The 13802-nt window shown below is 34.3% G+C and overlaps 2 protein-coding genes across 2 annotated transcripts in view; one reads left to right on the top strand and one right to left on the bottom strand.

The window, feature by feature from the left end:
• Nucleotides 1-8985, top strand: part of LOC108906740 (solute carrier family 2, facilitated glucose transporter member 1) — a 29286-nt gene extending 20301 nt beyond the window's left edge. Inside the window, exons 4-9 of the mRNA XM_023454357.1 lie at nt 1053-1193; nt 5235-5372; nt 5428-5627; nt 6788-7000; nt 7053-7324; nt 7969-8985. Coding sequence (XP_023310125.1) covers nt 1053-1193; nt 5235-5372; nt 5428-5627; nt 6788-7000; nt 7053-7324; nt 7969-8119 — 1115 coding nt within the window. The 3' untranslated portion in view covers nt 8120-8985. The remainder of the gene's footprint in view (nt 1-1052; nt 1194-5234; nt 5373-5427; nt 5628-6787; nt 7001-7052; nt 7325-7968) is intronic.
• A 3128-nt stretch (nt 8986-12113) lies between these two features.
• LOC108906702 (testis-specific serine/threonine-protein kinase 3-like) lies at nt 12114-13684 on the bottom strand. Its single transcript, XM_018710036.1, has 6 exons — nt 13646-13684; nt 13165-13346; nt 12946-13110; nt 12663-12870; nt 12423-12613; nt 12114-12305 (listed from the first exon to the last, which is right to left on the bottom strand). Exons 1-6 carry the CDS (start codon nt 13682-13684, stop codon nt 12176-12178), a joined length of 915 nt encoding a protein of 304 aa, XP_018565552.1. The 3' UTR covers nt 12114-12175.
• Nucleotides 13685-13802: the final 118 nt, after the last annotated feature.

The following is a 13802-nucleotide window of genomic DNA, read 5'->3' on the forward strand; positions in this document are numbered from 1 at the left end:
AACATAAAACAAAATCGTACGTGTGGGGTAAACCTTTAACTTTTCATTTTCGAGCGCGAGCTCCGCTCTTCGGCGCTTGTATACTATTAGAAATATACAACAGTAAATTTAAACTAATGTTTACTTAAAGTTAAAGGTTTACCTCATACGAACATTTTTGTTTTATGTTGATATGTTGAATAATGTACGAGTATGGCTAACATGCGCAAAATGTTAAGTAGCTTAGGATCTAAACCACGAAAATATATACTTTTTTAAATTGTAGGTAATTGTGCTGGCTAATCTACCGTAATGGAACATTTTATAAATATACATAAATATACGTCCAAAAATTAAAAAAACGGTGACGTATGAAACTAGGGTGACGTATAAAACCTTACCAAAACTGCAAAAATGAAGATAATTGAAATTTGCAAATTGCTTTTGGTTTCTGCATATTTACACTATGTGTGTACCAAATTTTAGGTGTCAGCAAAGTTTCGAGTTTCAGATGCCGATGAATGTATAACACCTTATAGAACAAAAAGTTTTGCTCTCCTGATTTTGGGGTTTAGCGTCATTATTGTATATATACTGAACTATAGTTTTCGAAAGTTTTATCACTTTATGTTTATAATTGACATTTTTACAGCAACTTTAAAAAATTGAAGTTTTATATCGTTTTTTCAATCTCACGGCTTTGTTACTACAAATTTCGTAATCGGACCACCGCCATTTTGTAGCTATTTTTATTACGAACGAAATCATGTCCTAAGCATTTTTTCGTACAAAGTCATCCCGCTGTTATTTAACTAAAACTACTAAAAAAAAATTTTTCACTATTAAATTGTTAATAACTTTTTTTCCTGATAAAATACTTTGGCAGCAAATTAGCCTGTTATTGTACTCATCATTTAAAGTAGGTCTGTGTAGTTATATCCGGGTTATCAAGGTTTGACACAGGCCGAACCTCTACCAACTATAATTATTATGAGACTTACTGCGTATATTATGGAACTCTGGTGTTAAGTATTACAAGCTATTTTTTTTCAAATATTTCGCCCTTTTTTTAGGACTAACGACCACTGTCGCTCCTATGTATATGACGGAGTTGGCCCCGCTCCATTTGAAGGGCGCTACTGGAGTTCTATGTCCTTTGGGCGTAACTGTTGGAGTATTGGTGGGCCAGATTTTGTCCATGCGTGGGATATTGGGTATGTTCTCTTCGTATTTGTGCAGGGTATCCGAAAGCGAATGAGCCTTACCTTACCTTCANAGTTTTCAAAAGCTTGACAAATAAAATATTGAAGAAGAAGTTTCATCCGTATCATATTGAAAATCAAGCACTGTTATCGTAGTTACGAAAGTTATTAGTGAAATTGGAGATTAAAAAATTTGGATGAATAGAATTTTGAAAAAAGAATACTCATAGTCGCAAGCTAACTTAAAATAAATACCCTTACAATATTTTTCCCGACAAAGGAACGGGCGCAAATCCGGAATTTTACATAAAAATGTTTTTTTTTGCAAAAACTACACAACTTAGGTATAGGGAAAGCTATTAAAAAATTGAAGGATCTAAAGAAAGGCATCTAATGAAACCATAAAACATAGGGTGTTCTATTTGAAAAAGTCGAGATTTTTCAAATTTTAAATTATCAGGTTTGGCACGATTTTCTTTGCCCCCTGTATATCGCAGGTCAATTTTTGATACGTTTTTTGAAAGAGCCATCTTCACCCTACAGTTCCTGAAAAAAAAAAAATTCTAGCTGTCATACAATCATAATTATGTCAACTACTAGAAGTGACAAACAAGAAAAAAATGAAAAGTCGATTATCTCGAAAACTATCAATATTTTAATAGGGATCATAACACAAAATCCCGTTAATTTTTCGCGTATAATGCCATAAAAAATATAGGTTTCCATTTAAAAAAATTAAGTTGTTACCTGCCCAGGAAAAACTGAACACCGTGATATGTAAATATATTTTCATTTTGTGCAGCTCGGGAAAGTAGGCAACTCTGTAGAAAAAAAAAATTAAGTTATATCTTTTATTAACCTAGATATTGGACTTACGCGCACTAGGTGGACACGGTGTATAGTGCGTAGGTGAATCTTCCTTGGGGTGGCTAATTTTACGTCATTGCTACGTTACGTTCTTGCCACGTGTGCCGCGTTTTTTACATATTCATAATTTTTAAAGCATTTCTAACATACATTTTTGTTAAAGAACTTCACATTCCACGGCGCGCGGCGCCACTAACCGACATACCCCCTTTCGTACCCGTATTCCTTGAAAAACTTCTTTATCTGTTAAATTTACCCTTTCGACTATCCTGATTAGCCAATAATAGTTGCACATAATTCCATTTAAAAAAACACTGAAATAACTAAAATCTGAAAATATTAACATTTTTCACATTTGCACGTATATGACACGAAACGAAACACTTAAGTCGGAAACTAACAAATTGAGAAATAGAAATGGCCATTTGTAACAAAACAACGCGCACAGTCTGAACATGTTATCTATACACTAGGCGAAATAAATGCCACATTAGGATCTCCATGCTGAGAAGAAACGAAATTATTTTATCACAATTGTAAAATTTTCGGTTTTATATAATGTTGGTTTTATAATAGTTCAGTCGGCAGAAGCCGAAAAGTTACTGTTGGTGACATTTCCTTGATAACTCGGAAATAACTACACAGGAATACTTTAAATGATGAGTACAATAACAGGCTAATTTGCCGACAAAGTATTTTATCAGGAAAAAAAGTTATTAACAATTTAATCGTGAAAACATTTTTTTTTAGTAGGTTTCTTTAAATAACTTTGTACGAAATAATGTTTAGGACATGATTTTGTTCGTAATAAAGATAGCTACAAAATGGCGGTGGTCCGATTATGAAATTTGCAATAACAAAGCCGTGAGATTGAAAAAAACGGTATAAAACTTCAATTTTTTAAAGTAGCTGTAAAACTGTCAATGATAAACAAAAAGTGATAAAACTTTCGAAAACTATAGTTCAATATATATACAATAATGACGCTAAAGTCGAAAATCAGGAGAGCAAAACTATTTGTTCTATAAGGTTTTATACATCCATCGGCATCTGAAACTCGAAACTTAATTAACTAAATTTGTTGGCAGTTTTGCTGACACTTGAAATTTAGTATACACATAGTGTAAATATGCAGAAACCAAAATCAATTTGCAAAATTCAATTATCTTCATTTTTGCAGCTTTGGTAAGCTTTTATACGTCACCCTAGTTTTATACGTCACCGTTTTTTTAATTTTTGGACGTATATTTATGTATATTTATAAAATATTCCATTACGGTAGATTAGCCAGCATAATTACCTACAATTTAAAAAAATATATATTTTCATCGTTTAGATCCTAAGCTACTTAACATTTTGCGCCTGTTAGCCGTAGTCGTACATTATTCAACATATTAACATAAAACAAAATCGTACGTGTGGGGTAAACCTTTAACTTTTCATTTTCGAGCGCGAGCTCCGCTCTTCGGCGCTTGTATACTATTAGAAATATGCAACAGTAAATTTAAACAATTGTTTACTTAAAGTTAAAGGTTTACCCCACACGTACGATTTTGTTTTATGTTAATATGTTGAATAATGTACGACTACGGCTAACAGGCGCAAAATGTTAAGTAGCTTAGGATCTAAACGATGAAAATATATATTTTTTTAAATTGTAGGTAATTATGCTGGCTAATCTACCGTAATGGAATATTTTATAAATATACATAAATATACGTCCAAAAATTAAAAAAACGGTGACGTATAAAACTAGGGTGACGTATAAAACCTTACCAAAACTGCAAAAATGAAGATACTTGAATTTTGCAAATTGCTTTTGGTTTCTGCATATTTACACTATGTGTGTACCAAATTTCAAGTGTCAGCAAAGCTTCGAACAAATTTGGCAAAGTTTCGAGTTTCAGATGCCGATGAATGTATAACACCTTATAGAACAAAAAGTTTTGCTCTCCTGATTTTCGGCTTTAGCGTCATTATTGTATATATATTGAACTATAGTTTTCGAAAGTTTTATCACTTTTTGTTTATAATTGACATTTTTACAGCAACTTAAAAAAATTGGCGTTTTATACCGTTTTTTCAATCTCACGGCTTTGTTATTGCAAATTTCGTAATCGGACCACCGCCATTTTGTAGCTATTTTTATTACGAACGAAATCATGTCCTAAGCATTTTTTCGTACAAAGTCATCCCGCTGTTATTTAACTAAAACTACTAAAAAAAAATTTTTCACTATTAAATTGTTAATAACTTTTTTTCCTGATAAAATACTTTGGCAGCAAATTAGCCTGTTATTGTACTCATCATTTAAAGTAGGTCTGTGTAGTTATATCCGGGTTATCAAGGTTTGACACAGGCCGAACCTCTACCAACTATAATTATTATGAGACTTACTGCGTATATTATGGAACTCTGGTGTTAAGTATTACAAGCTATTTTTTTTCAAATATTTCGCCCTTTTTTTAGGACTAACGACCACTGTCGCTCCTATGTATATGACGGAGTTGGCCCCGCTCCATTTGAAGGGCGCTACTGGAGTTCTATGTCCTTTGGGCGTAACTGTTGGAGTATTGGTGGGCCAGATTTTGTCCATGCGTGGGATATTGGGTATGTTCTCTTCGTATTTGTGCAGGGTATCCGAAAGCGAATGAGCCTTACCTTACCTTCAGCCAAGGGCGTGACTCTTGAAGGGTTACGTCCTTGAGTGAAAATAAACCAATTTAGATTAAGTCAGACCTGTTACGATTTTGTTTCCTTAAAAGGAGAAAAATGAAATAATAAAATATATTTTTTAAAGGCCAATAACTTTTTAAAGAAGTAAGACTTTACTAAGGAAACTTGATACAAGTCGGTTTATTTTTACCCAAGGAAGTTACTTTTGAAGTGTGGCCTATTCGTATACAGGAAATAGTGCTAGAACAAAATTTTACAAAAAAAAAACAGATTTAACCTTCCCTAAAAAATTACAACCTCTATTTTAAACTATTCTATCTCTATCCATTATCAGAAAATTAAAAAAAAACATGTTTTCCACACCTTCCTAAAAGGACTGTATCCTTTTAGGGGCAGGTTCTATGGAAAACTTTTCGATCGATCATTCATAAAATCAAATATTTTTTCAACTACTTATAGGACTCCCTGTATATTTCGCTTTGTGAAATATTTTTTTATGAACATTTTTAGGTAACGAAAATTATTTTCCTCATTGCTTGGCGTTCTACGCTTTGCCCGTATTTTTCTACGTCGCTTCGCATCGTTGGTTGCCGGAAAGTCCAAAATACATTTTTGTGATTAAGAAACAGCCACAAGTTGCCTTAAGACGTAAGTACATAGACATCAACTGAAAATATATACGTTACGATTGAATGATTTTTAGTGTTGAAAAAGCTGAGAAACGTGAGCGAGGATCGTCTCCAAGACGAAATCGAAGAGCTGAAGATAGAGGAGGAAGATAACAAAAAATGTGCTGGCGAATCTTGGAATATAGGAAAAGTTATAACGGACCGCTCGCTACTACTACCTCTCTTATTGGTCTGCTGCTTACAGGCGGGCCAGCAATTTAGCGGGATCAACGCTGTTAGTATTTCAAAATAATTATAGTATCATTACAAGTGGGGTTTTCCTCTTGGTACACATGGTGCCTAGTCTCACTGTCACACAATGTTCCGTGATCAAACACAAAAAATTTTAATGAACAAGGAGTCGATTCCGGGTCCTTAGATATAGCAACTTGAAAATTACCCGTTGACATTACCATAGGTACTACGGTATGTTGCGTTTTTGGCTATTAATGACTTATATTTGTACATAATTACAAAAAAGTAGGTGTCGTAGTAGCAAATGAGTCATTACTATCCAGAAATGTGTACCGCCAATATCCTTGGCAGGAAAAATGACCTCGGATGGAGCGGGGTCGAGCGGGATTATCGCTCTTTACCCACTTCATCGCTGTAGGCCCGGACGCCTCGTAGAGGTAGGCCCTTTCCCCGTCATTCCGGACCGCCAACGCGGCCGGATTGGATCGGTTCGTGGGGCCTCCTCCTGTCCTGGCTGGGCCCCGCCGGCTAGGGCCCTTTCTTCTGGCGCTCTTCTTTCTTCGCCGGCTCGTCTGTGTATACCCCCGGGGGTGTCGTGTATCGGTCGCAAACGACGACAGTCGTTTGCGACCGGGGTGGTGGTTTTGGGTGAGGTCGTGCAGCTATGCAGCTTAGGAAGCGCTTTGCTAAGGTGGCCCTTAGGCTAGCGCGGGAGGGGAGAGTGGGATAAGGTGAACTAACACGCGCGCCAATATCCTTGGCAGGAAAAATGACCTCGGATGGAGCGGGGTCGAGCGGGATTATCGCTCTTTACCCACTTCATCGCTGTAGGCCCGGACGCCTCGTAGAGGTAGGCCCTTTCCCCGTCATTCCGGACCGCCAGCGCGGCCGGATTAGACGGTTCGTGGGGCCTCCTCCTGTCCTGGCTGGGCCCCGCCGGCTAGGGCCCTAAGAAATGTGTACCAAATTTGGTACCGATATTTCAAGTGATTTAGAAGACATTAAAAAAAATGTTAATCGTTCCTTTTCAAGCTGTTTATATCTTCTGAAAAGACTCGGTATTGATGCATGGTTCATTGGAAATTTTTATGTTTTTGACTAAGGAACATTAACAGTATCTGTCCATACATTAAAGTAGACATTTTCCATGGCGTATTCTCTTAATAACTATGAATTCTTGCTTTCAACAATTCTTTTCAGGTATTCTACTATTCTTCCAAAATCTTCCACGCCGCAGGTTTGTCTGTATCCGCCAGTGAACTGGCCACCATTGGAGCCGGTTGCTGCAACTTTGGCATGGCTGTGCTTTCAATTTTCATCATGAACACTTTCGATAGGAGAACTTGCATATTACTGAGTCTGGCTTCTTCTATGTTCTTCTTGGTAGTTTTGGGAGTCGCTATTCTGTTCATCGTAAGTACTTAATATACATACAATGTTCCAGAAACTAACCGATTTTTTTCAGGAATCTTACACTTGGGTACCTTACATTAGCATCATCGGGGTGTTGGGCTTCGTGATTTGCTACGGTTTGGGTATTGGTCCCATTCCGTATTTCATAGGATCGGAGTTGTTCGAGGTGGGGCCTCGACCCAGCGCCATGGCCTTGGGCAGCATGTCCAACTGGGCGGGCAACTTCCTCGTAGGCCTGCTCTTCCCTACCATGCAGGATTACATTGGGCCATCTTCTTTCTTCATATTCGCGGTCTTCTTAGTTGCCCTATTTATTTTCGTCAGGTAAGTTCTACCGGGGATACTACAGATCAACAGGAATAAGTTTGCGGGTGAGATATATGCGTAACTGACTGACTAGTTAGTCAAAGACCAAAAAAGACACTGTTCGGATTACGTTTGCTCCTTTTAGATATAAATTCCATAACATTAAACTATTTATAATTTCTCAATTTGAAGAGAACTGACGGCACACAAAATAAATGTATAGTCTTTCCGATATCATTTGAAGAACCAATAGGAAGACAGTATCTACCAGGTTCGGTCGCTGACGCAGCAACTCGGCATTGAAATATTTGAAAATCTTGTTCCCATATTTATTTAGCCATACCCGTATACAAGTCTGGTCGAACTAAACGTGAAGGTGGTAGAAATGTATACGCCCAGTTGCAGAATGCGAGCGCGGGCAAACGAAATACAAACACAGCTGCATTGGTCCACTGGACAATAAATCTCAGCTGTTGACAAGTGGTTGACAAATTGTCGAGCAGTGCAGTGCAGCAATGCGGAATTTGGTGCGATTCAGATAATTTTAATTTGCAATCTAGCCGCGATGTTTCCGATGTGGGCGGGGCCAACTCGCCCGCAAACTTATTCCTGTTAACCAGAACATGACATAAATAAAACAAACTTTTTATATATTTTTCTAGGAAATATCTTCCTGAAACTAGAGGGAGAGATGCTAGTATAATAGCAGAAATCTGCAGCGATGGTTTTGCATCAAGACCGTTGGATGTCAGGATAAATGTGGCTCACCGTGCTAGGGTAGAAAATAATTGCGACGAAAAACTTGAGGTGTGACCAATGTGTATTATGAATATACGAGTAATGCATAAAAATGTTATTCACAGCAACAAAAACAAGTGTACTTACATTTCTGGGCTTCCAATTAATTGACAAATATTTGCGTTTGTAGTACTGAATTATTTTTAATTCTATTATGTATATAAGAATTTAAGTTACCTCTAGTGAATTTTAATATTGAAGCATAGGACCCATACCGTTTTTTAGGGAATGATTTTTATCCTGTCAAAGACAGGGCCGAATTAAGGGGGTGGGGCAAGATTTGGCAAAATGAATTTTAGTTTTTTTTTTAGAATCAAACCAAAAAGAGTAGGTTTTGAAATTTTATATCGACAAGTTCCTGATTGCGTGACCTTTTTGTTTCGAATCAAACAAATAGGTTTTGAAATTTAATATTTTTTTCTCAGAAAGAGGACCTGGGTAGAACGTGTAGCTCCGGACCTCACCATAGGTTAAAACGGCCCTGGTCAAAGAGAACTTTCAAGGTGAAAAAATTTAGAACGAAATTTGTGAAATAAAAAATTAAAATAGGAATTGCCTATTCTAAGATCTCGAAAAGGGTCGTACATTTGTGAATATTTTTCATCATAGTCAACTCTTTTTTCATTTTTAACAATTTTTTTATAGTTTAAATGATAGATTCTATTTCTTAATCTTCATAATGCTGTGGCGTTATGAAAAATGGAAAATTTTGGAAAAAATACAAAAACAACTGTTCGTATCTATTACTTTAATACAAAAAAAATATTTTTCGAACATATGTGCAACCCTTTTAGTCCAACTAAATTTAACTTGGCGAAAAAAAAATTGGTACCTTGACTTTTATGAGTGGAAATGGTAAAAGGACTTATAATAAACCTAAAAAAAATAAATGCGTGGAAGATTGATTTGGTGGGTTGAAAATTTGTGAAAAATTGTATCATTGGGATTTCTGGCGAAAGTTGACGCCAAAGAAAAAGGTATCCAATACAAAAGTGATCATGTTAAAAACTACAACTTTTGTAGAGGTCACTTTTTAAGATTCAAAATTTCCGAAAAAATGCGAAAATCAGTTTTTTCTGATTTTTCGTTTTTTCTCATTTCCGTAAAAATAATTTAATTATAAGGAAACTTGGTGAAAGTATACCTTCCTCTGTCTTAAATAACCACAAATTTTTTTAGATAAAAAAATCAAGAAGTTTCTGATATTCATTTTTTCCGGTCTGAAACACTTTTTTTCAAAGAAAAATTCTACTTAGAAAATCTCGTACAGGGTTCTGCCGGTAATCATTTTCTTCGTTCAAAAACATGCTCAAAAATGCAAAATAAATAGAAAATGATTTGAAACAATGAATTTTTCAGTAATTGTTGATAATTTGTTTAAATTAAAAAACATATAAAAACTGCTGACACCATTCAGTTCTACGGAAAAAAAAAAAAATAAAATGTCTCACTGTTTGACACAAAAATTTATTTTTGTACAGTATTGCTATAAACATCTAAGTCGAATTACAAATGCACAAATGATAAATTATCTCTGGATGATTTGAGATTTCAGTAATACAAAGTATTAACTGCAAAGTCTACGGTTGACGCGAAATCCGAAAACCAAAAATTTTGCAAAATCGTTTCATTTTTTTCTGACCGACTTGATTTTTTTTCTGAAAACGAATTTTAAAATAAATTGCATATTTACATTGCCACTTTTTTCGCTTTACCCAATGGTGTCAATATTTGTGCAATCCGACGTTTCGTCTTCGAGGGGCCATCATCAGATTAATTTTTTTAAATATGTCGCTGCTATTTTTATGATAAAATCTAAGGTCATTTTTAATTCTAAATTAGATGATATTACTATTGTAATTTTCTTTTAATCAATAATTTAAAAAGTTATACCTAACCAGGGAAAATTTTAAATGATAGCTAAAACAAGCTAAAAACTTTTTAAGCGATTACAATAGTAATTCAGAATTAAAAATGACTAGATTTTGTCATAAAAATGGCAACGACGTATTTAAAAAAATTAACCCGATGATGGCCCCTCGAAGACGAAACGCCTGATTGTAAAAATGTTGACGCCATTGTATAGAGGGGAAAAAATGGCATTGCAAATATGGAATTAAACAATTTTGCAAAATTCCGTTTTTTTCCGGATATCTCCGGAACTACCCGGAATTTTAAAGCTTTCTAAACGGCGTGTTGTTAGGTATAAAAAACACAACTTTTTTCTAATCTGAGCCACTCTCTTACCGTTTCCTAGATCCTAATACTATCCTATCCTTATCTTGGATACACTGTATATCTATCAATTCATCAAAATTAAAAAAATATAAGTACACTAATCGATCCTACGAAAAAAAAAAATGTTTATTTTCTTTATCCACTATTTGACTTATGTTTATAGCAATACGGTATTGCTATAAACATAAGTAGGTATTGCCAATACCTACTGTACAAAAGTTTTGGATCAAACAATGAGACAGTTTTTTTTGTATTTTTTCCGTACAATTGAATGGTGTACTTAATCAGTTTTTGTTTTTTTTTAATTTAAACAAATTATCAACAATTACTGAAAAAATCACTGTTACAAGTCATTTTTTAATTTGTTTGCATTTTTGAGCATGTTTTTGAACTGTGATTACAGATTTTTTATATTTCACCAAAAAGTATATGTCAAAACGAAACAAATGATCACCGGCAGAACTCGATGATTTTTCTAAGTAGAATTTTTGTTTGAAGAAAATGTGTTTCAGACCGGAAAAAATGAATATATCGGAAACTTCTTGATTTTTTTATCTAATAGAATTTGTGGTTATTTAAGACACAGAAAGGTATTTCACCAAGTTTCGTCAAAATTAAATTATTTTTGCGGAAATGAGAAATAATAAACGAAAAATCAGAAAAAAACATGTTTTTCGCATTTTTCTCGATTATCATAAAAAGTAACCTCTATAAAAGTTGTAGATTTTTGCATGATCTACAACTTTTGTATTGAATACATTTTTGTTTGACGTCAACTTTCGCCAGAAATCCCAATGATACAATTTTTCACCACTTTTGAACCCCCCAAATCCCCTTTACTATTTCCATTTATAAAAGTTCAGGTAACATTTTTTTTTTCCTCTGAATAAGTTATTTCTATCGGTCTATTTTGGAGATCCCAGGGTCGCAACCCTTAATTAATTTTTTATTTCGAAACTTTTTTATTTTTCATTCCTCATTTTTCATTTTTATTGATAGGCGATATAGGCAAAAGAAACTTTTTTATTAGATATGGATTTGATTTTAGTGATAATGAATTAAAAATGGGTTGGAAAAAAAGGCTTTAAAAATAGGAAAAGTGATTAAATTTAAACTGAAAAGTGCATGAGTTAACCAAACAAAAAACCTAATTTCTACTCACTTTGGTTAAGGTAACGAGTTTTTATTTATTTAAATATACTAACACTTTTATATTTAGACGACTAAAATGATACACATTCATTTCAGTAGGTTGACGCACTATATCGCGATTTGTACTCCTTATCTTAATTATCAGTTTCCTCCTTCCCCGACCTTATTTATCTGCTTATTTATTTAGGCCAGTAAAACATTTAGTAACGGATAAATCATTGTATTAAATCGAATATCTTTTTTCTTTGTATGTTAGATATCTATTTCTAGCTGTATTATTGAAATAAAATGAAGACTATTGAGAAATTCAAGGTTCCTAGGATTCTGTTTCATAATAACTTTATATTATTGGAATAATTTTGTTGCTCAATCTCGAAATAAAGACAATTCAGTTTTATTTTAGAGTGTTTGTTAGTGATTTTTAAATAAAACTCGTTTTATAAATTATATATGGAATTTTTTTAATTCATTGTTTTGTTTCCGTTTGCCAGTGTTCAGATGAGTTGTTTGAGAAAGGAATACCCCACGTTTTGTCTCGAAAACACAACCCAAACAAAATATTTGTATTCTCGTTTATCATTCGAATTTTTATATCTAGACAAAATAAATAAATTTTGATATATTTTATAACTTATTTGTCTATGACCAACTGCATACATGACTGTATCCAACTAATTATATTCAAAACAACGAACTTTCCGATATCGATAGCAGCCGTTTAATTTTCTTGAAACTACCCTCTTCCAACCATCCGCTCTTCGCCACTTGAGTTATTGTCGCCCGTTTTAACATATCCGGTTCCAAAAGGGAGCTAAAATGCAAAAAATTAAAATTTAAAATAAGAATCTAGTGTATGCAACTTGTTGCACAGCTTTGCTGGTTGCATATCGACACAGTAATGGAAATCTTTATCAGAAAAATCACGTACTTGATGAGTTTCTTCAAATCTATGGAGTGATCAGACCATAAAAGAGTGACGGCAAATATGGAACGGCTCATTTGATCCTTGACCATCCTTTTGATATTGGAATCGTCGAAAGGCATCGAAGCGCTCATCATCACGTACAGGATACATCCCAGCGCCCAAATGTCGTACATTTTGGGATCGTAGAACACGCCCTTCAACAAAATATTAAATTCGACGAAGTGAAGTACTTACGTAAAGTACCTGTAGTATTTCGGGAGCGGCGTATGCGGCCGAGCCGCAAAAAGTGTTCGACAATATTTTATTGCCGAATTCATTCTTGCAGAACCTCGCGAAGCCAAAATCTCCCAGCTTGACTTGATCAGTCGCCGTGAGAAAGACATTTTCACATTTCAGATCACGATGAGAAATGTCTAAGTTGTGTAGGTAATGCACCGCACTTACAATTTGCCTGAAATATACTGAAATTGGTAATCCTTTCAAACAAATATACGCATTTGTCTCTGAAATTCTTACTAATTATTACCTGAATATAGTTCTGGCTTTATCTTCGGAAAAAGATCCATGTTGCCTTATATACTCTAGAAGATCACCATTTTTACAATAATCCATGAACATATAGATGACATCGTTGATTTCCAAAATCTTGTACACTGTTACTATATTCGGGTGCTTGATTGCGGTTATTATCCTACAAAAGTTTTGTTCCTTGATGATTGAAGAAATAAAAATATTTGAGCCATACCTTAACTCCCTAGGCAAAAATTTCTGTATGAAATCTTCTCCCGCGTAGCGCTTATTTATAATTTTACACGCCAATTTTTGACCCAGGCTATTGATGGCGATGCAAACTTTACTGTAGGTGCCTTTTCCGATGGATTTCCCGATTCGGTAGCCAATGGTATGGAAGAGTTTCTGGGTGCTGCGCTAAAACAGGAAATAAATTGCTAAAAATCAAATTTCATCCAATGGGGACATTAAATCAAATTTTTTTATTTAATAATGTCGTTTGATTCACCTCAAAATACTTTGCCAGTTATATCCAGGCCACTTTAAAATTAGATTTTATAATATTAGATTAAATATTGGATCGGAATTATATCAAATTAATTTATAATGAATTTCAATAAAAATATTTTCACGTTTTAAATATCAAAACTCCAGAAAGGGATACTACTAAGAATATGCCACGTAAGTACATATATCTACAATAACAATTTTCTTACCTCTATAGAGAATGCACACCTTTTTTGACGCTTTGACATAATGAAATGATAATGAGGGAATATACGCGACAAAAATATTACATAAATCAAAATCAGACGTGAATTTTAGTTTGACATATTGGAAAGTGTCCAATTCTTTGACAATCAGTTTCTACAG

Source organism: Anoplophora glabripennis, unplaced genomic scaffold (genome assembly GCF_000390285.2).
Source record: "Anoplophora glabripennis isolate ALB-LARVAE unplaced genomic scaffold, Agla_2.0 scaffold187, whole genome shotgun sequence".
Lineage (NCBI taxonomy): Eukaryota > Metazoa > Arthropoda > Insecta > Coleoptera > Cerambycidae > Anoplophora > Anoplophora glabripennis.